The sequence below is a fragment of the Diprion similis genome, chromosome 11, assembly GCF_021155765.1.
Source record: "Diprion similis isolate iyDipSimi1 chromosome 11, iyDipSimi1.1, whole genome shotgun sequence".
NCBI lineage: Eukaryota > Metazoa > Arthropoda > Insecta > Hymenoptera > Diprionidae > Diprion > Diprion similis.
The window spans coordinates 1,919,234-1,941,890 of NC_060115.1; the positions used below are offsets into that span (position 1 = coordinate 1,919,234).

The window sequence follows — 22,657 nt, forward strand, 5'->3', positions numbered from 1 at the left end:
GTAAATCCTCGAGGATTATTGCGTCAAATTTAAAGTGCCGTTTCCACCTGGTGATCGTTATCTGGCCTGGAACGAGTAGCCGATACCGTCGAATGGATCCGGCGTGTCGGTTCAGCGGTATATCGGCGCAGGTAATAACGATGTGAAGATAAGAAACAGGGCGACAGAGAGATAGCAGGTGATACGGGAATCCGTGGATCGGGTCGTGGAGCCCAAGAGCGAGAGACCTTTTCCCCACTCGGGTATTAAATGGACGAGGTGAACGGAATGACCGTCTCTCCGGCACTGCCACCCAAGGAACGGAGCTGCAAGGTAACAGGGCAAGATGCGCGCCAGACGACAATCTCGATCCAGACTATCCAGAGCCTCTCCCTCCCCGTGGTGCCGGTCGGCGGTCGGACTTCCGAGGCCGGAGCAACGGTATTTGTCGGTGGCACAGTGCCACCAACCTCGGCATCGTCGGCCTGGCGAGTACCGGTGGTGCAGAAGTCGAACGGTTATCAGTCGCTGCAGCAACAGTCATCGCAGCACCATCAGCAGTCCTCGCAGCCTGCCCACGTTGTCAAGATTCGTATAAACCCTGACGACTCCGCTGGCAAGGTTGTTTCCACAGTGCGAGTCACTCTCGACGAGGAGAAGCTGTACGACAACGTTGCCCGAAGCGGGAACCATCACCACAACGACGACGAAGACGACGACAAGCAGAATAACAATAACAACAACAACAAAAAGAACAACAACAGAGGGGCGGAGGACGAGGAGGAGGAGGAGGAGGACAGCTACAAGAATAAAAACAACAAGAATACAAACAAGACGATACACAACGCGGACGGAGCGAAGGTGCAGAGTGCGGGTGCCCTGGTGAACGGTATCGCGAGTGACCGTGGTTGTGTCCGAATAAGTGTCGGTAGCAACGAGGCGGACGTTAATCGGGAGGACATGATAGTACAGCGTGAAGTTTCTGGCGCGTTGAGCTCCTCGGGCGGGAACAGATCCAGTTCCTGTTTCTACTACAGCACGTTTCAGGGCTCGATCGGGACGATGGTGATGTCGAGCGGACAGTGCTCGCCCAGCGACACCTTGGACAGCGGGACATGCAGCGACCTGGATGGGACGCCGCCACCCTTGCCGAAGAAGAAGAACGCCAGCACCGTTATCCTGAGCGGCGGCGGGCAGCACAACAGGACCGGGAGCCTGACCAGCAGCGGGGCCGAGATCGACAGCGATGACAACGAGAGCAACGTCAGCTGCGATTCGCTAAACAGCAGCGAACTGAACGCGGGCGCCGACGAGCTCGGAGGCAAGCCGAAGGAGCCCGACGAAGCTCGCAATCTCGCCGTCAAGGCGGCACCGATATCCGTCAAACTCCCGGAGCCCACGTCACCCGATAACGACGCGACTCTCAGTCAAAAACCAAGCCCCGACCGCGCTCCGTCACCCGCGGCATCGTCGATCGGGACCTGCTCCGTCTCCTCGAAGACGTCGAGCACCCCTCGCGTCCGGAGCCCCGAGGGCCAAGAGCCGACCCGGCGCTCTCCTCCGGTGGTCAAGGAGTGCGCCTACGAGGACAAGAAGATGGAACGCATGCGAATGCAGGACGAAACGGCCGCGGCCGAGTTTTACGCGAACTTCAACCGCGGGAACGGGACCAAGTACCTCTACGACGACGACAGGTTCTACAAGTTTCACGTGAACGAAAACCTGCAGGAGGCCAGGGACGTCGCCAACGCTGCCGCAGCCGCCGCCGCCGCCGCTGCCCTCGCCGATACGGAGGGTGACGAGTTCTTCGCCGGGTACAAGATGCTCGATCGCGAGGCCATCCGCAGCGCTCGAGGCACCGTCAGGGGCGTGAAGAACAGGGTGCGAGCCGGCATCGCCACTTTCCTCCAGCAACCTGCTACCAAGGTGTGTATGCGTCATACTAGCCTCGGGTTTCGGCCATCTTTCCGCGAGTCCTCTTCAGCCGGGTAACGGTAGTCCGACAACGCGTTCCGAGTAGTCCTTATCCTGCGGCTGTCCGAGCTCGTTGGTCCTGGCAAGGTGCTTCTTCCTCGGTATATTTATTTCGCCCCGGGCCACGGAGTTCGTTGATCGGTCGCGAGGCGAGCCGTCGACAAGAGTCACCTTTCTCCCAACTAATTTTAAGCAGGCTGAGAACCACTGTTCGGTACCTGTTTCGGGGACCGGCTCGTCGTCTCATCGATTTTTTTTATTCCTCGTTCTTTCTCCTTCTCTTTCTATTCTTTTTTCTTTTACTCGAAAATTTTATTTTTGCACACGCGCGAAGAGTTCTTCAGGTTATATACGAACTGACGACTCATCGGCCCCGGGTCCTCGCTGCGTGGTCTGGAAATTATCATCATCATCATCATCCTTTCGTTATTTTTATTTCTCTCCTCTTTCATCCTGTTTTTCTTGCTCCCGAATACAAAGCCTTTCTTCGTCGACGGATGCATTCTTGCAGTACCAGCTCCTCACCAAATCGTAGCCTCAAGGTTTTATTCCTCTACGGTGACCATCGTCCCTTGCAGGCAAGTTTTAGTCCATTGACGTCGAAACTTTCCGCGAAAACTCGCATTCCTGAATACGAACCACGACGTATTATTACACCGCGATTCACCGGCAACCAAAACCTCGCTAGCCTCCGGCGATCTAGGTACAACGTCCATGACGAACATCATATCCTCTCCGTGGCCTCGGGGGAGCAGAGGAGGTAGATACTAATAACAACGCGATTTGACAGCTGGCCACGTCACGTATTAAAAAGGCAACTACACAGGAGCGTGACAATTTCGTACACGGGAAATAAAAGCACTCTACAATCTACATACATACTTTACATAACAATATGCCATTTTATGGGCACTGAATCGGCCAACCGATCGAATCGAGAACCTCGAGACGCGGAGCGGAGGAATTTTGCTTGTTAATGCGGACAACAACAACGTGTCGACGTACACCGTAACTACATAACGGTGTAATTAATTGATAGAAAGTGCATGCACCGATGGTACAAGACTACGAAGCGTGCCAGATAGTCGATGGGGTACCGGTGCACCGGCCGATAAGATAACCGGGAACCAGGGTAACAGCGATTTCGATCAAGTGTCCGAGACGATACGAGGGTCGAACCAAGTGCACGCGTACGGAAATCGCTTTGCAAGTGCGACACGTTCGCTCGCTAGACGCGCGCTATTCGCTGTTCGATTCTTTTCTAATAGCTTCGCCTAGCGTTACCGTTTCGTGGCACGATTCAGTCAATCAGGAGGGACCCATAGTTGGCGGAAACGGCGGGCCCCAAATTCCCTAAATTATCGGACTTGACGGCCGTTAGTCGCGTCGCCGAGGCGATAGCCCGCGACATTCCAGTCGAGAGAAACTTTCGCCCAAGTTACGCGTACCTGCTTTGAACTTTTTACTCGGCCTAACGTGATCTGTTGCTGTTGCTGCTGCTCTGTACTGCTGTAAAAGTATGCGAGTATACAGACGGGATTTTACTTCTTTGAAACTGTTGTCAAGCTAACTCACGTGAAAAATGAACAGTCGAAATCAATACTGGTGCGTACTTTCGTCCACTGTTTGTGTGACGTAGGTAGACGGAACCGAGGATTCGAGTATTTTTTAGGAATTCCACGGGTGTCTCGAAAGACTTTACCCACCTCTTACCTTTGTCTTTTCTTTCCAATTTTTATCACGCCCCAGAGCTCGGGGTCTCTACAGCTGTTCTTCGGAATTTCACAGAGTCGATGTAAAAGCTGTTTTATACTGAATCTGATTAACGTTTATCCAGAAAGTTGCAGCTTTGCAGTGCGAGCGTTCTTACAGTTTTTAATTGATCGGAAAATCTGATGTCTCCGAAAAGGACTAAGAGAAAAAAAAAAACTGATTCTTAATAACCTTGTATACTTTCATTTGAGACTAATTGTAAGAATAGATTTATAAACTGTGACACGACTTTTCCGCAGATCGGGAAAATTTTTCTAATCGAACGAATCGATTTGATCGGGGTTTTTAATAAAAAAAAATAAAAAAACTGCCTGTTCTCGCTCTCCGCATTAACTTACTTATTGTTAATGGGATTCAAATCACTGCGTCTAGACACCCTAGGTCTTCGAAGCTATTTTCGCCCTCGTGTATCGTGGTTTTGGTTTTTTGAACCATAAATATACTCGGTTGCGCCCGTTACGGTCTCGCTACTAAATACCCATTACGTAGTGAAATTACGGCGAATCGTGCAAAACATCCACCCGATATTCCCCGCCTGATGACTTAAGTTTGATCAAGAGGCTCAAACATTTCAGTCGCTCTTCTTGTCGGCCTCTTTAGAGTCACGTTACAGGCATCATCGATTCTTCGATGTTTTCGCTGGATGGCGCAACGTATTCAGACCAAGCCAATGCATGGTTTCAATAACAATCCTGAATCCCCGAGTCTGGACCGTCTTCCGGGTTCTCGGGCCGCAAGGTTGTCTCCATACTTTACAATCTGAACGGCCAATCTTCCCGCCTGACGATTCCAAAGAAGGAGTCGTACAAGCGCCGTTCGTTACTCGCCGTAACCACGAATGGTAAATTTATTCACGTGTTTATTCAATTAAACGTCTCCGAATAACTTCTGATTAATTATCCCTCGTTGCGAGCAGTAACGCGCGATGTCGGTCACAATTAAAACAGAGACTGGCTGACTGGCTGGCTGGAGCCGACGTATGATACGACGCTTAAAAAATATCATCACCGTCAAAATTATGGACCAAAGGTTTTACCTTTCACAATTTTCGCCTCCCATCTGGCCGATGAATTTTGGGCAAGGCCGGGCAGCGGGCGCGCGTTTATTTACATATTCTCTTTGCGATTTGGTGGCCGCGTTATATTGCCCAATGCCAAAGTCCTGCTCTCGGGAATTTTTTTTTTTTTTTTATTCCTCTTCTTCTTTTTATTTCTTTGGCGAATTTGTTGGAGAGAATCGGGAGTGGGAGAAGACGTCATGATTTTGAACCACGTGACTCGGCGTTCATCTCATTCAAGGCATTCATCAAGGATCTCATAATCGCAGTGCGTTCAACAAAGCGTGCCGGATGTCGGCAACCGGATATCGTTCGCTTCTCGCTCTGGCTTCTCGGCGTTTTTCGCCAAGGAAAAGAAAAGCTCGCGAGAAAAATACTCGGGAAAAATATCGCTGACGACTACTCGGGCGTTACATGCCAGAGGTTGCAGATTCGATAACCCATGAAAGAAAGTTTTTACAACTGCAAAGTAGCCGTGAGGAATGCGCGAATGTTGACAAAAGTTTCACTAAATTCTCATAAATCTTTACCGGCCCCTGAAGCGCGACGTAATATCTGGATATGTGTGCGCGCGTGATATTTGTCAAGATGTTATACACATATTTGTGGATTGCCAAGGCTTAAAGAGCGACATTTTGTAACCGCGTGAGAGATGACGTTATACGCACGTTTTTGCAGGCCGCTCCTAGGCGACGAAATGCACACGAGTCTCTTATGAAATTTTTCAATCCTGGGAGATGAAATAATCGATGAAATGGGATTGCCAATAAAAACGCTGCGCAATACTTGTCGCGATATTTGCATTTAGAAGTGTTTCACTCGTAATCTCAAATACATAAATAATTATGGATATACATGAATGTGTGTATGGATGTCTATACGTTCACCACGCAGAAGGAGGGAGAAAAATGTTTGGACCAAACGAAACCTGGACAGAAATTAATCGACGTCGTTCCCGTTTAATTTCGTTTGCCGGACGATTAATTATTGTTTTATGAAAAATAGCAGCTACGGCGTCGGGAGGCTTGTTATTATTTACCAACGTAAATAAGATTAATCCAATTTTTGTCAAACGTCCAGTTGTAGAGGAGCAGAACGAAAGTTTTTTGCCCATACAGGGTGACGTGAGTAATCGATTTGCACGAGTAGTTGTAATAAATCGGACGGAATATTAGACTGGAACAAAACAATGAGTCGAAACGTATAATACGTTTATAAAATATTGCTGAATTTTGAATAAGCGAATAAGCTTTAATTACGGTAACCATTTTCTGGGAAAAAGTTAAACATTTCTGCAAGCGCAATGGCAGTTTCCATTTTTCTAATTCCTCGAGGTTTACTGGCGGTGTCGAGGTAGCCATTTAACAAAAATGCAAAGAGGACGGGAAGGAGAACCTTGACACTTGTTCTGAAAACGGAGACTCGCCCGTCTGAAGAACTTTCTACGGTGAGGTTAACAGGTTCCTTGTTCGATTTGCGCGTGATGCAAAGTTTCTTGACCTCCTAACGCCGCGTGTCGAATCGCATTTAAGGGAGTCCCGATCGTCGGGGGTGAGAAGCCGCGTAGCATTTTGAATTTCCTCGGCCAAGATGAGCGAGGGCGACGGTATCCGGTCCGACAGAAACAGCCATTATTGTCCCGGTGAATTTTCCATTTGAAGAAAACTCGGCTGCGGCACTGTCCGAATCAGCCGGAGGACAGAGATCGAGGGGGAAAGAGAAAGCAGGTCAAAGAGCCGACGAGCGGCGACAGCAACGGAGGCAGCAGCAGCAGCAGCAAATTCAGCAGACTTCTCTCTCCGATTCTTCTTCTGCTCCTCTCCGCCCGGCGACGACGTGCAGATGCGAAATCCGACGTTTCGTCAGATTCGGCCAGAGAGAAGGAGTTAATCTTCCATGTAATCGTTTTTGCCGACCGATATAATTTGGTCTCGTCTGTAGGACCTCGAAGTATGGCGAAAAACGCATGAAACAAGACCGCGATTTTATCCTCATTTTCTACCATCGTCGGTGCCGAAAAATCGACTCGTTATCCCCGAAGATAAGGGGGCTGTAAAAAATATTCAACAAAATAGAAATCCCTTGGGTAATTCGTTGATCACGAACCTCGCGGAAAATAGGTACGAATAGTATACATTTGTGCGATGGAGACGGTGTATAACGAGGCCTCACACACGCTTAGAAATTGGCGCTACCACGCAGAAGAACAAAACCCTGCAGAGCGAGCTGCTTGTTTCAACGACTACGCACGATCCGTCTTCTCCTTTTTTACACTCGTCGGTTAATGAAAGAGTTTCAAGTGCCGCGGCTCGTGCTCTATCCGCGAGCTTAGTTAGTGGGTACATTACACGAAACACGGGCCACATAAACTCCTGCGCAAGTACCTACGTTGTTTGTAATTATAAAAAGGTTGCTCAATTTTCGATTGCGTCAGTCCAAGTGGGTCGCGCAACGGGCAGCTCGTGTCTCGTTTGGAATTTCGCCTTTTTTCTTTCTCTCTTTCTTCCTCCGTTTTCCTTCAATTTTTTCCCTCGTCTATTTCTCTCGAATCATTTTTCCAGGAGTCCAATATGATACTCGACTCCCATTATCATTTTTCTCCCCCTTTGTAATCGTTTTACCAACATCGAGGAACGTTTGATATCCCCTATTCGATGTTAAATAAAAGAAAACTATCTCTGTCAGAAAGTGAAGCCTAATGCAATACAATCGGGATCACGTAGGCAGTACGTCCTATACATATATACACACACACACACATATTGAAGCGAGTTTATTAGTTTTTTGCCAGAAATTCAATCTGAAGGTTTCCGAACTTCGTAGGTAGGTATATAATACATCGTATGTACATCATGTGCTCACACGTAAAGACACAAGCACACGTTTATCCGTGACTGGAATATCACGTCGTCGGTACGGAGGCTTTGTTATTTTTTGTTCGTTTTTCACATTTCGGTTTGTTTGCTCCATTTCATTTCAACAGTTTTTCTAAGTCGCGACGCCTCTAGCCACCGTGCAGTTAGACGCAGCGTATTATATCGTACCCACGGCTCGGCTTAATGATCTATACTCCTGTCTGTGTCTAGGATTATACGTATACGTACATATAAGAAACGGATTACCTATAGGTATATAGGCATTCGGACGGACAAACGGTGTGCCGCACAGGTGAGAGCCGGAGACCTTAATAACTTCGGGTCTACCCCACCCAAATTTTGACATGTATTGGGTCTAATTGGCGGATATTTGAGCGGGTCGTTAGAGTTTCTCTCTACAGGTCGCGAACGTATAACCAGGCTTAAGATTTCCGTGCAACGTTCAAGCCACGCGGTGAAAAGGCGCATATCTCTTGCATGTTTACAGACAGAAATTGAACCTTGGCCTCGTTGGTCAGTTTAGTATGCAGGATGAATGGCTACGATCGTTCATTTGTTCACTTTATATATATATATTTTTTTTTTATCAATGCACCCTAATTATCCTCGATCGATCTTATAAAATTTTCCCAATCGCTCTCTCGGTTTCGATACCCGGCACCCACGATACACCTGATTACTCTTACGATTTCTACTTCCGTAGAATATATCAACACGACGGCATGAATTCGGTGCCCGTTCCAACGCGTGATATCGTGAGATCGCCGTCGTGCGATCGAGGCCGCGGCTGTGTCTCGTTGCGAAATATTCAAACCGCAATATCGTATATGAGGTATTATAACCCCGAGTATAGATGCAATCCGCGTAATCGTCGATGCATGTTGCTCGGCTCTTAAATCGAGCCGCTGCAGGCTGCAATCCGGGTAAAGAGGAAAGTCATATGATCCGTAAAATTAACTCACAACTATCACGGTCCTTTTTCTACTTTTCTACTCCACGCAGATACTCCGATCATAACTTTGAATACGAATTTAAACATCAGCTCGGCAGCTGCGTTTAAGTGGAGTGATCTGTCGCTCCTGAATATTATTATTATAATGAGGAATAAAAGCAGAAGAAGGAGGCGGCAAAGTACGTACCCAGCTAAACTAACAACTCTCGATCAAGGTGCCAATTTGAACGCTTTTACGAGGAAGAGTGATCCTCCGCTTCTGCAATCCTTATTCTGAAAAAATATTGGTACAATGCAACGCATACCTTATATATATAATGAAGCTTTTGTGGGATCGAGAATGGTCAAGAATAACGAAAAATAAGCTGTGATAAGCACGCGTGCGGAAGTGAGTGATGTCCATGGAAGACACGGCAAAGGGAGTTCAACAACGGAGGCTGTGGTGGAAGGGAATTACGTGGAACGTAGACGTCGTTTCCGGAGCTTGCAGAACAGCGGTTGGGTAAGAGAGTCCTGAAAGAAGCTTTGTTTTAACTCTTCTTCCTGTCTCTCTTATAACTCTCCCAGTGCAATTAGCGATTGCCGCCCCCTCATCCCTCCTGCACAGTTGGACCAGCTGTCGCGGTCGCCTAGGGAGCAATCGATACCTACAAAGCTTGGCTGGTATTATGCCAACCGACACGTGCCTGGCTACCTGCACACGCACACACACACACTACACCGCATCGATTCACCAAGGGTGCAGGACACGAAGGGAGGAATTCTGCAGGGCTTTCCGGCGAACGTGACCTTCGCGTGACGTCACGATTTACGAGGCAGCGTCTCGACGCATTGATTAGTCTCATCGTCACAGCTGCGTTACGTGTACGTAACTGAGAAGGAGGAAGAAAAGGAAGAAACGTTAGAAATGGAAACATTGCGAGAACACCTGATTGACAAAAGGTGTTAATCTGAGATCAGATTCAGATTTTGATAAGCCAAATGTTTAAGCTCTTCCAGTATTCTGCTCCTAAATGTTGTTTTCGCTCGTTACACTTGTGCTAGAGTTGCAAAATGATTCAGAATTTTACAGAGGGATGAAACGGTCGAGAAAGAAGAAAAGGAGACCGAGGATTTTCCTTCTCGAAGTCGAGTAAGCTTCGGAAATACCTGAGGATTTTCACCAGTTGCACCGTGGGTGAAATTCTTCCAGGACATAACAGCTCTGCAGTGGTTGAGATTGTCGTGGAGGATGACGTCTCATATTTGACGACCTTATAATTAGACGAGAATTGCATCACGTCGTTACGATACTCCGTTTACTTAATTATACACCACCAGCCCACAATGGGTATTATGAAAAAGACCATTCATGCCATATTGCGCACCTCGTGGGTCCTGACAGCTGCAGCCTACTACACTATCTCTCGCTGGAAGCGATGGCCAGTCATCGGCGATGAACACTCATGATCAACAGATCAACGCCGAAGCGTCGATCATCGATCTGAGTTTAATGGGATGGGTCGGAAGATGCAATTCGAAGACAATCCAGAAGCGCAAAGTCAATCGATATTCCATCCGATTCTCGAAAATAGAACTGCTGAGTAGCTAGCAATCGTCCTTTGACGATTAGAACCCCTGATTTTTTTACCGGTTAATAAGATTGTCATGATCAGTTCCTACTCCGGTGGTGATTACCCATCTCCCTGGGAAATCGTGGAACTCCTGTTGGGTACTGTCCAACTGACAAGGAACATCAGTTTGGTATACCATATATTTTCTTTCATCTGCGGAAAAACGGTTTGAAGGGGTGAAAACGACCCTTGAAACGTGATTTCTTGACGCGTTTCATATATTTGAATGAAACCAACACTGAAATATTTTTTTAATGAATAGGAAAACTTCAGCGTTAGTTTCATTCAAACCCATCAAGTGCATCAAGAAATCACCTCGTTGGGTGCCGGTCTTTGGCGGTCGTTTTCACCCCGCTAAACCATTTTTTCGCAGACAAAAAAAAGTACGTGTCTTAGTTTTCAATGTTCTACAACATACATTAGCCTCAACGAAATCAGAGGGGGAGGGGGGAGGCACCAAACTGATGTTCCTTGTGAGCATCAAAGAGACGGTGGAATCAATGAACACCGGGAAGAATTGGAAGGGACTTTTCGTGTCTGTTTTAGAGGACAGCAACGGGGCTGAATCGAACTCGTTATAAGCGGTGTGAAATGCTAACGGCAGACGATGGTGGACACAGTGTGGCATACCGCTAAGTAGTAGCGGTGAATTCCGGTCAGTGGGCAACCTGATCTGCCGTAGCATTACCCCAGTTGGTTGCGACGGAGAAATCGACTCCTACAGTCGGCGTGCAGCGATGCTCGATCTCGGTTTGTTGGCGTCGTTTAACAAATTCGATTTGTTGCTCGTATCACTCGACAGCAGTTATAGTAACCGCAGGCCGTCTCGTGGAGAATTTTCAAGTGATTCATCAGAAACCCGCGGAACTGACCAACAGCTTTATCCCATTCCCACGTATCATTGGGCAGGTTAATGTCATCTGATAAACATGACGCCTCGCTATTACTCAGCAGCTTTTTATTAGATAACAACTGGCATGACGAAGAAGTGCACGATCAGCCTTCAAACGGCGCGGATTACGGCGCTATCATGAGGAATACGGATTGTTTTTGTTCTATCGATAGCCGGTAACTCGAACTGGACGATGAGTGTGCCGGCCACTTGTTGTATCTCTTATCTCTGCATTCGGCATACTCGTTATCGTCTGCGCGTTTCCAAATCCCACTGCAAATTACGAGTGATCAAGTTTTAGGTTGTCTATTAGAAAGTCGTAGACTCGTCTGGTACCAAGTCGGTAAACTATTTAGCGGAACTACGTGCCTTTCTCGTAGCCATTTTACGGTTAAGGGGGCGGCAAGCGTGTCTCGGGACAACCACCATAAATGGAAGATCGTCGGCGATGAGCGTTTTCGAAAGCTCTCCAGGCTATCTGGTTGTAATTAGTTCCAGTTATTCTGCAGTGCCGCGCGGGAAAATGAGGGGGGCCTGGGGGGGCTGGGAATAAAGGGCGTTGCACAATTACCGGTGTAAGTCACGTTAAAAGTGTGTAATTTTCGGGCACTTCCTACGATTTAAACCGGGCAAATCGCCGGTCATTGTGCAGCCAACCGTCTGCTTTGATTCGCGTCATTTTTTACCGATCATCCATCGGTCAGCTTGTTACGCGGTTGCTGAAGCCAAATTTCAAATTCTGAGGTAAAATTGCGTGCAGCACTGGGTTTTCCTCGGTTTTCACCAATCTCAGTTCGCTCTCTCTGAACTGACGATACTCTTTGTTCGGTAATTTTCCGGTGTACACGTCGAACGTATAACCTACCTACCTACCTACCTACCTATCTACTTGTCGAACGGTAATTCAAGGAGTCTTCAATTTTCGAAACAAATGCCGTATCCAATTTTCCATTCGAATTTTCTCTCCTTCTCTTTTCACTTGAATCTCTCCCGTTGTTGAACCTTATCTGCCTCGCTATAGGTATACGGGAACAGAAAATTCAACGGCCTGTAATTCTAAACCATAGGAAAGCTCTGCCGAGAATCTCGAGAAGCTCTTCGCTTATTCGGCCTCGTTACAGTCTGAAACTCTCTGAAATACGAGAACATCATCGTACGTGCGTACAATTTTGTTGATCCGCTACCTTACCCAGAATTCCATTCTGCCAAAAAAACCCTTGATGAAGGATTGAGTGTCGGCGCTGTTGCAGCTTTTACATTTTCCGAAAATCACTCCCGCGACGAATTAACTTTATTTAATGCGCAAGTTCTTCCTTCCTTCTGTTATTAATCCTGCTCTATTTACGCGTCGTGGAATTGTACCGTAAAGCCAGAGACCAGGAGCCCAGTTTGCCAATAGACTTCAACAATCGCCTTGCGGTGTCCGAGGCTCGCGTGGATGCGAATCAATCCGAGTTCCGAGGAACCGTTATCGCGCACGGAGTACCGTGTCAGTCGTAATCGAGTGTATAGACAGGCACACGAGGAACGTGGAACGAGAGACAGTTATGAAAATCGTTCTGCGGTTATGAGTCGAGCAAATGCCTCCGGCCTGGTTCGACTGAGGGCGATATCCGCCAGAGCAGCAGGTGAATGATACGGCTCTATAATGCTCGCAGACGTATGTAGATCCAGTGTCCGAGGTACAAACAGTCTCTCGTATACACCGTCGCGGTCTTATACCAATATCTGACTGGGCAAGTAGGTAGGTACCTACACCCGGTGAAAGTTAATTTAACAAAATCATGATCTCTCTGTGGGACCAGGTTACGTAAAACGGACAAGAAAATATTAGAAGCTTTACCGTCGTCGTCGTCGTCGTCCACGTCGTCGTGGGGCCCGTAGCAATTCTCTCCTTTGCGTAACGTTGCATTATAAATACCTGCCTCATGCCTCGTGTGTTAGTCTGCGGTCTACTATGGCTGCGACTTTGCGAGGAAGACATTGAGAACCGGCCGATCCGTGTAACGAGCGTTTCAGAAGGTGCCAAGAGTGCAACCGATGTTGATGAATTCTTATCGCTGTCCGTTCCGAGGTGACAAATCGTTCCCATGACTGCTTAGAGGATGGATGAAAACCCAGAGGTCGAGGACGCCGTCACGCTGCCTCTACGCTGATTCCACGCAGCCGGCGGTGGATGCCTCGGGGAATGGGACCCGGCAGGGCTTACATTTGCCAGCCGCGTACTGGATTATCATTAAAACTTCAGGCACGTTCCATTTTCCCTCGAGCCAAGCTTACACTCGCGGGACCGCACCTCGAGTACTCCTTCAGGCCGCTGAACCGCGAGTTAGCTAATATCGCTGGTGTAAGTGAGAGTTGGAGCGATTTTTCGACCGCCGCTAATCACGCTGATGCGTTTTATGCATCGGAAGAAAGTGTAACCTGACGATGAAATTTCCGCTGAAATTGCGAGATCGACCGTGCAAAGGTAGAGCAGATGTTTGACAAAGCTGTGAGGAATTTCGAACACCTTCCTTCGTCCAACCGCTTTTACCGAACACGAATTCCGTCTAAAGCATGATTAGTGACGTGTAATCCTGACCGCAAACAAAACCGCTCGTCCTCGGTAAAGCAGTGGTGCTCTAATCGCACTAGTCTAGCGATAAAACCGAGTGACCAGTATTCACTGATAATAATCGTTATTATACCGACCTGCACAAGATTATTTTCTTATCGGAAAATTTCAGTAGGTGACAACAACGGAGTTTTGCGTTTTAAAAATTCGATTATCCGATTGTCTGTATTGTACCGCACGAACGTATGTCGTCGCAAATGAGTTTCGAAAGGCTGAAAGTGGGCGCGCGACCCGGAAGTTGAGGAATTTCGTTAGGGTACACCTTCGGTTTCGGTTTCCTGGCACGCACCTCTCTCTCTCTCTCTCTCTGGCTCACCTTTCAATCGGACTTTTTTGTTTCAGAATTACAAATTGAAGGACGCCGGGAAGGTTGTCGTCTACACGACGACAATGGGGATCGTAAGAGAGACCTACTACGCTTGTACAAAGGTCAAACAGATACTCAGGACGCACATGGTTAAGTACGAGGACCGTGACATGTTCATGAGCACCGAGTACCAGAAGGAACTTCGCGACCGGATCCAGTCCACGACCATTCAGGTCCCCCAGCTATTCATAGACGGGCAGTATATCGGGGTGAGTGCGACAGAAAGCGAATCACGATGTATTCAGCATCGGGAAAAGCCGTCTGACATATGGAAATAAGAGTCATTCGAACGAACTGAATCGTGTGAGTTGCTTTCAAAGCAGAGCTGAATTCGACGGTGAAATGAGATAATCGATTGAAGCGTAATCGAAATTTGTTCACAAATTATAGAAACTATCCGAACGTCGGTCTACTTTTGTCGACGGACGACTAAGCTTTCGGCGTTAGATCGGTTCGAGAGCTCGTGCGAAACGTGGCACGCTACTTCTCTATATTCATCCCATTCAATCACACGACGCCCACGAATGTCCCGCCCAGGATCAATGGTCCCGTGGGCGAAGCGCACCGGAGCTGGCCTAATTATTCCGTTTGTTTAATGTCTCTGCAAGCTCCTACCTAAAGCTCCACCTGTTTTTCTTCCCACCGTTTTAGCGTTTCACCCGAGACGTTGGCGCAGCCTTGCATTGCACGTGATGGGCGAATACGTGGGACTCTCACGCGGACTCATCGACGGCGCATATTATGTGATGATCTGCATCTGACGGCGTCGATACTGGTTCCCTGTAATCGATGGAAAGACATTAACACGTTCGACCTTTGCAATGGGTGATTTCCTCTTTTCTCTTCCCGTCATGCTCCACGTGGAAAATACTCCACGTGACAAGCTCCCCACCCCACAGGGGTTCGTTTCGTTATCAATTTAATGAACTGAATATAGAGTTACTACGTCACTAACTTGTCTAGGAAGCCGTCAGAACCGAAATCCCGATTCCAGCTCTTCGGTGTACGTTCGAAGGTAGTTACGCAAACTGACAAAATTATAGATAAAATGCGCGTCTGCAGCTTCATTTTCACGGTCTCTCCTCAATTCTGCGTGTCCAAGTCGGTGAATATATAATGAATATCAATTATTGCGTGATCCGGGTACCGCAGATGCAGACTGTATTCGAGTCGGGCTCACCAATTACCATAAAGCGAAGGAGAGAGAAAAATCGAGGAGAAAAAAGAAACGGTACCGACGTATGATTGCGTATGATCTTCTCATAGAAGGATCGTGAGAACTTGCAGCGTGTGACGGAGAGATTTTGGTCGCAGGGATCAGTCGGACATTGCTGCATCGGTTAAACCATGTGCGTCTCGTCTTGGTCCAACGAAATTTAGTATAATGTAGAGCCCCCTGGAATGTTTGGTTGTCAGTTATCGTCGCGATGGGATTACAGGGAAAAAAGATTCTTGAAACACTCGAGACGTCCGAACGCGACGCTGCCGCGCTGCTGAGCTGGCTTAATAAAATGGCCCTCCTTCCAGATTTAATGGAAAGGATCCTGCCTTTGCCCATCCTCGGTAACGATCATCGATAACGCAGAACAAGAGGCTCAGGATGATCGAGGATGTTGCAAAAGTGGCAAGAACTTTGGGACCAGCTCGACTGAGGCGTGAAATATTCTCGCACGGTTAAAGGTCAAGCTAGTCGAAAATCAGTGTTTGCTAGGCATCGGATCGGACGAAAAAAACAGTCTCGTCATCCGGTAGAGGTGTACGTAATATCGTGTGTTTGCTTACCGTGAGACGACTGGCACGTATGCTTGTAAACGAAGTGTTACGTAAGACCCAGATGGACATGCGTGTGCTCCGCGGCTACTCGAGCTTGAAAAAAACGAATGGTACCGTGTGGGGATTATGTGATTAGTATGTGGACTTTTTACGATGACGATTAATGATCGTCGGTGAAGCGTGTCTGCGGTCTCTTAGAACAATAATCCAATCTCACAGTGCTTTTCGTTCATATTCGTGAATCCGGGAACTCAAGAGTCGTAATAGCGGTTCGTAAGATTCAAAAGTGGCGACGGATTTGTGCTTTATTTAGATTTCGAGAACTCCGTCTCGGGAATTTGACCCATCAGACGAGGTTTGCTTGAAAACGAGATCGATATGTTTAGTTTAGCTCCGGCTGGGTGGAATGAGGTAAACAATTCGGTTTCAATTTCATCAATCGATGGATGCGGTTAATTAGGCTGACAACGAGTCCCCATATCCTGTGTTTCTTGGTCGTTAATATTGCCGATACGGCGAATGAAAACTCTGAACTAGTCTTCGTGTCAGTGGCAAAGCAGAACAGATGACCTTTGGAGTTAAATTGACATTGCAGGCACTGCCAAGAAAAAAGGTCAATGAAATTCGAAGACGCTGGTAGCATGAGAGAGAAAGAAAGAAGGCTGACCGAACCATTCAAACGAAACACCTTCCATCTTCTATGTAAAATTATACCCACTTGTGGAAGAACCTAAAGAAGCTTCTAGGTGCCAGAGGCTGGCTGAGATCCGAAGTGATTGTGATTCGTGAGGTTCCAGCGTAGTGAAGTGGATATTTAAAAATCTCTTGGCACTACGACTGCAGTAGGGGTTTAAAGCTTCTTTCGAATCCAGTATCACGGCGCATTTTACCAAACTTGTTACCTTCACCCTTGCTGAAAGGGTGTCAATCTTTGCGCAAATTGTTTCCAACGCTCGTCACTGTGACGGAGATCTTCGCGACGGTTGAAACGTGAGAATTCACGAGACGTCAAAGTCCCTCAGGTCCTCTTGACTCGAGGAGTTGGCAATAGGCGTAAAATACGCCACGAAGAGATCCAAGCAGGTTGGGTACAGCCGGATGGATAGAAACGTGCCTACGCCGTGTCGTGTCGCGCTCATATGTATTATATTCGAATGGATATGTGTACACATACGCAAGTGAAATGTCAAGCCATTTGATCCAAGGCCGTTGGCGAGAGGTGAGGCCAAGCCTGCCACCTAGAACCACTTCTTCATTTATACACACAATCTCACCTGGGCAAGTCTCATGCGCCACAAGCCACGTGCGTACAAGTCACTCACACAGATCAGTGTAAAAGGCTGCATTCCAATTCCCCTGCGTCACATTATTATTTTACACACTCAGCGAATTCGAAAAGTCGTATTATAAGTACGCTCTTGGCAATAACGACGATCGACGATTACCGGCGATCATTAACGGTGCATGATCATCGGGAATGCTTCTCTTCGATTAAATTTTCATTATTAGAACTGGATTTACGATCTGTTCGCTTTTAAATTTTTAGTCACCAGCTTATTTCCGTCAACGTGGTATAATTTTATAACCGTTTTTTTCCTCGTCTGATTTTTTCTTACTTTAATTTAACGTCGAAAATACGGTTAGTATAACCGTTACCACCGCACCCTGCATACATTATAAAAGTTTGAGGCCCGCGTCGAGTGGCAAAAATCTCTAATCTTATCCGATCTTAATTTTGGCCCTGCGAAGTTGGGTATTGAAATTTTATCAGCTATTCAGTATCCAGCTGCCATCACCACTTTCCACGTCGTTCCGGCAGATTCTGTAACTTCATTTTACCGTCCAACATCCCCGGGGTGATCGAAATTAAAATTTTTTTCTCTTCTTTTCTTTTTCTGTCATTTTTTACTAGACACAAAATAAACAATATGCGAATGAAAAATTCGCACTCAAAGTACCTATACAGACAATCGTTTTTCACGCGTCTCGTCAAATTATTCATTAGTACACAGTACGTCATACGAGGAGAGGAGCAATAAATAAATTATCATCCCGACGAGTGCGGAATAGCAATAAGTTTAAAAAAGAAAACGATAAAACTACTATAATCAGCGTATACCGCAAACTGATTATATCATCGGTCTATACAGCTTCTTCGTACGTGCGAGAGCAACTCGCTTGATAAACATGCGGATAAACAAAAAGCATCAAGTCGTTTGTGTACGTGTATATATATAAACACTGTATACGGAGTTGCTTCGTTTTCTTTGCCTGCCTTTTGCCACAGTCGACAAAGCAAATTCCATGCATCAAAAGAACCGCTTTCTCGAATATATATATATACCTTATATATTATAGGTAGCTATATACACCCGCAAGAAGTATTTAATGTCAAAAATTCTAGAAACTTCGATTAAACAGCGATTTATAGATATGCTGGTGTGTGAGAGTAAAAAATGAATAAAAATTAAAAAATGCCAGCCGATTATCTCAGAAAAAAAAATTCGTCACGTAACATCAATTAATTCGAATTCGTTCAGCGGATAATCGGTACACTTAATAATATAATACCACGCCGAAGTGACATAGTAGCCGACAGTAGCAATTTTCTTGGATACTTATAAAAGCTGTCGGTCGACAAGCGAGACGTGACGAGGCAACGTCATTTTTCTTCCTTTTATCTTCCTTCTTCCTGTTCTTCTTGCCTTTCCGCGGTTGTAATCAGTGTCGACGATACCTGAACGTCCAGCCACGTAATTTCAGTATCTACCTCGTCATCGACGAGAGTGACAATTAGCAACGGCGATCCGATTCTCTGAGTTCAAACAGAAATTCTTAATTCTCTCTTACGTTTATTCATGATTTTCTTTAACAATTGTTATTTTTATTTTTGCCGCAGGATGCTGAAGTGGTTGAGAGGCTGAACGAGTCCGGAGAATTGCGACGCATGCTGAAGCCATACAAGGTATGCATCATCTTGTAACGTCGTTTAGTATAAGTCAACATCATACGCCCTTTGAAGTTTTTCATTTAATTTTCCTACGTCTCGTTTATTTTGGATTCCCTGCTCCCTCATTGAAGAGAGAATTTTCTAATTTCATTGGATCGGCGACTCCTGAAATACGTTATTTTAATATATTCACATAGATATCGAATATTTTAACGATGTGTTCGCATGCAATTCTCACAAATTTTACGAGCCAATTACCGTTCAGTGAGGACGTTATTTTATTTACATAAAATCTATTTCTGCGGTTGAACAACGCCTTGCGCGATTATGCTACTACTTTCCAAACTGATTATTATTCTTACTTTTACATCAACGGTGCGTTTTTACAAGGGAATTATACTTGTGAACAGAGTTTGCATTCATCGTCGAAATATAATACAACTCGCAATTATTTCCCTCATGGTGAAATTCGCACCTTATACTCCGTAGTTCAATATGAGTTTGAAGAGTAAAATAAAACAAATATGAAAAAAAAGGTAAAGGAACCAGTAAAACGGTATTACCGTTTTTATCGTTGAACGGAAAACGTGCAAAGTAAAAAAACAAAAAAAAAATAAAAAATAAAACTCGCATCGATGACGTCTCCGCGAAATGAGAATCCGCAGCTCCCTGGATTTCTTTTATCGGTGATAACTCGAGAAAACTCTTTTATACACGCGTTTACGCGTCCTTTTTATTTCCTACGCTCTGTGCGCGGTGGCGCTTGTAAAATTTGCAAACCCCTGAATATTTATACGCCACGTGTATAGAAGCCGGGAACATCGGGATATGAATAAAGAATTGAATGAGTTATATATTCTTCGATGTTTTCGTTTATTTTGTTTGATGTGAACAATTTTTGAAAATTTTTACAACCAATTGCAGACATTCACGTAGCCGTTTAAGACATAATAACAAGTATCGGAATTTGCATCACGTTTTTGCGACACGCCCAACGCAATAAATCACTGCTCAATATTTTCGGAGGCTATTATTCAGCTCGCGATGCTCCCGTGAGTTTACAGGAACAGAGTGTCTCGTTTGCCAAATAGTAAAACGAAGAAACCGAAGTGAAAAAATGACGCGAAATAAACGTTCAATCCTTATACACTTGGCTAATAAATCTCTTTCCCATATGAATAGGGTATTCCTACGTGCAGGCAAATACTCATGGAACGAATATATTCACACGTGTATGTATATATATATATATATGTATATACATAAGCATAATATAACAACGAGCAGAGCGCTGTAATAATACAATCCGCCGTAATTACCTCTAATTATCATTTCAATCTCACGCGCGTCATCAGATCAGAATAATTAAACTTTCTGTGTTTGAAAAAACCTGCAGCCGGTGGGACAAAAGTGACAAAAATCGTAAGAAATAAAAAGTTTCCACTTCGGAATGAGAATTTTTGTCCGATCGTTTAAATTTCAAGTCAAGCCTTCGATTCCTGGCATATTGGCAGAAAATTTCTGCAAAGTGAAACTTGATACGAAAAACGAAATTGAAATTAGTCTGATATTAAAAATATGAACGGAAAAATGTTGCGCAAATACTTCCAGAGGCGAGCCTCCAAGGAATCCGCAGAACAGACGACGACGTTTTGCTGTACCTATCTATCCGACAATCGGCTTAGCCGAGCTCAGCTAAGCTCAGATCTCGATTTGGGTTAGGCTAGGTTGTGGCGAACACAAGGTTGTACAAATCCTTTCACTTTTATCCGCCGCTATCCTACAACCCCCTACCACTTTTCCCGATACTTCGTAGAGCCACAGCCTCACTGGAACACCACCACGTTGTTACCGCCATCTCATATTGCATCGTTCGCAATTTTTGGTGCCAAGCAATAACGCGAGTAAGCACATATACGTACATCCGAGTCAGGTTTCGCGTGCAATAAATCGGTACTGAAATACCTGCCAAAGTAGATGCGCCAAAAAAATCTTTCAAGCACTTGTGGATTCTTTCTACCAGCAATGTTTCGAATAAGTATAACGGGTTTTCAAAAAGTCCTGTAAGAGAACGTACCAAGCGCGTTTCAACGTAATGCGTAATCTGATCGTGCGAACTTGAGAGGAGAAGAGAAAGAAAACTGTTGATCAAATCGCAGAGCGCTCGAGTTCAACGCCATGATGCTCGAGTGAGCATGGAATGCCCCATATACCAAGTCCAGTAATGCTTAGCTGCGGCAGCAAAGGTCGTTACACCGGGACGGCGGCGACCAGCTTCCCAAAAATTCTACCATTGAATAGTTGTTCTAGTTTTACTGCCCGGAATATGAGCTGCGGTAACGCTCTGGTAACGTTCTGGTCGCCGCTTACAACGATTGCGGGACCGTTGCACTTGCCTGATGGTCAGTTATCCTCTTCGGTCGGTCTTCTCATCGTCAGACGCTGGCACGAACGGTTTCTGGATAGTTTATATTCCATAGTAGGTAGTGAGTGAGAAATTTTGCGAAATGAAATGAAAACTCATTTTTATAAACAATAAATTGCGTGAAGTGAAACCGAGGTAGAGCTGGAATTATAAATTAAAGAAACCTCGAATTTTGTTCGAAAGAAATAATTAAACATCAAGCTCGCCTAGACAAACCTGATTTTTTTACTCGTGGGGAAAAAGGAAACACAGCGAACAAGTTGTTTTACTTTTTTTTCTAATTTATTCTTTTCGTTAATCCTTGTCCAATTCTTTTATTCGTGCTTTTGAATTCGGCACGTGATCTCGGGGGTCAAGTGAAGATTTAAGGAGAGTTCAGAGAAAGCCGTATTATGATGAGAGGCAATTCGTTGGAAGTTGGGCGTTAATTCTGAGTTGTTGAAAAAAAGGAATAAATCTCCTTGTAATTATTATTCCCACATGAATAGAAAAATTTCTATCGTTTAATATAGCGAGTGAATATAATGAATGTCTGGCAGTCCAAAGTCTCTAACAATGTGTGAAATAGGAAATATATGACATCCGCGAAAGCGTTTGAGTGGCTTATACCGGATTGCATATAACCACCTTTACTTTCGTTTCTGACGTTGTATCTCACGTAGACCTGTTAAATAGTCGTATCACGCTTTTCGTACGCCGCCAGGTGCGAGCACAAGGCAGGCCGTGCAGATATCGTCGGAAGGCAAAGAATGGCGAAAAGTAAAATTGGAGCAATTTCTGTATCAATGAATTCTAAGAAAATAAGAAAAAAGCATTTCCGCAGTAAAATTTCTCGCGAATGAAATTATTTTCGAAACCACTTGTAGAATTAAAGCGCCAAAATGGTTTCAAATAAATACAGAGTTTGGTAAATTGGCTAAATTTTCAGCTTAAAATTACACCCAGGTTGTAAAATTTTTTCCTTGGTTGTCGCGGGTGTCGCCGTTTGAAACGGGGAAGGAAAATCGTCTCGACGTAAGATGAAAATATGTCTTCTAAATTCCAGAGTCCGGACGCGTGCACAACTTGCCAGATCTGCGGCGGCTATCGTCTGCTTCCCTGCTCGGTCTGCAACGGCAGCAAAAAGTCAGTGCACCGCAACGACTTTACGACGGAATTCGTCGCGCTGAAGTGCATGAACTGCGACGAAGTTGGTCTCGTGCGATGCCAGCACTGCTGACCATATGGATAACGTGCCTATGATCCTGCTCAACTCGAATCAACTCAACGCTACCTTTCAACTCACCTTCGTCCTAACGATTATAACTTGCAGGGAGGTTAAATTATTAGTATATAAAAAGACATAAATACGTTAAATAATAATCGGCGGCAATTAAGCTATAGACCTTACGCTATTTATAAGATTATAC

The 22,657-nt window shown here is 45.6% G+C and overlaps 1 protein-coding gene across 1 annotated transcript in view; it reads left to right on the forward strand.

The window, feature by feature from the left end:
* LOC124412724 overlaps window positions 1–22,612 on the forward strand; it is an 84,382-nt gene extending 61,770 nt beyond the window's left edge. Inside the window, exons 19-23 of the mRNA XM_046892846.1 lie at window positions 248–669; window positions 706–1,905; window positions 14,076–14,309; window positions 18,773–18,838; window positions 22,294–22,612. Of these exons, the coding sequence (XP_046748802.1) occupies window positions 248–669; window positions 706–1,905; window positions 14,076–14,309; window positions 18,773–18,838; window positions 22,294–22,467 (2,096 nt within the window). The 3' untranslated portion in view covers window positions 22,468–22,612. The remainder of the gene's footprint in view (window positions 1–247; window positions 670–705; window positions 1,906–14,075; window positions 14,310–18,772; window positions 18,839–22,293) is intronic.
* Window positions 22,613–22,657: the final 45 nt, after the last annotated feature.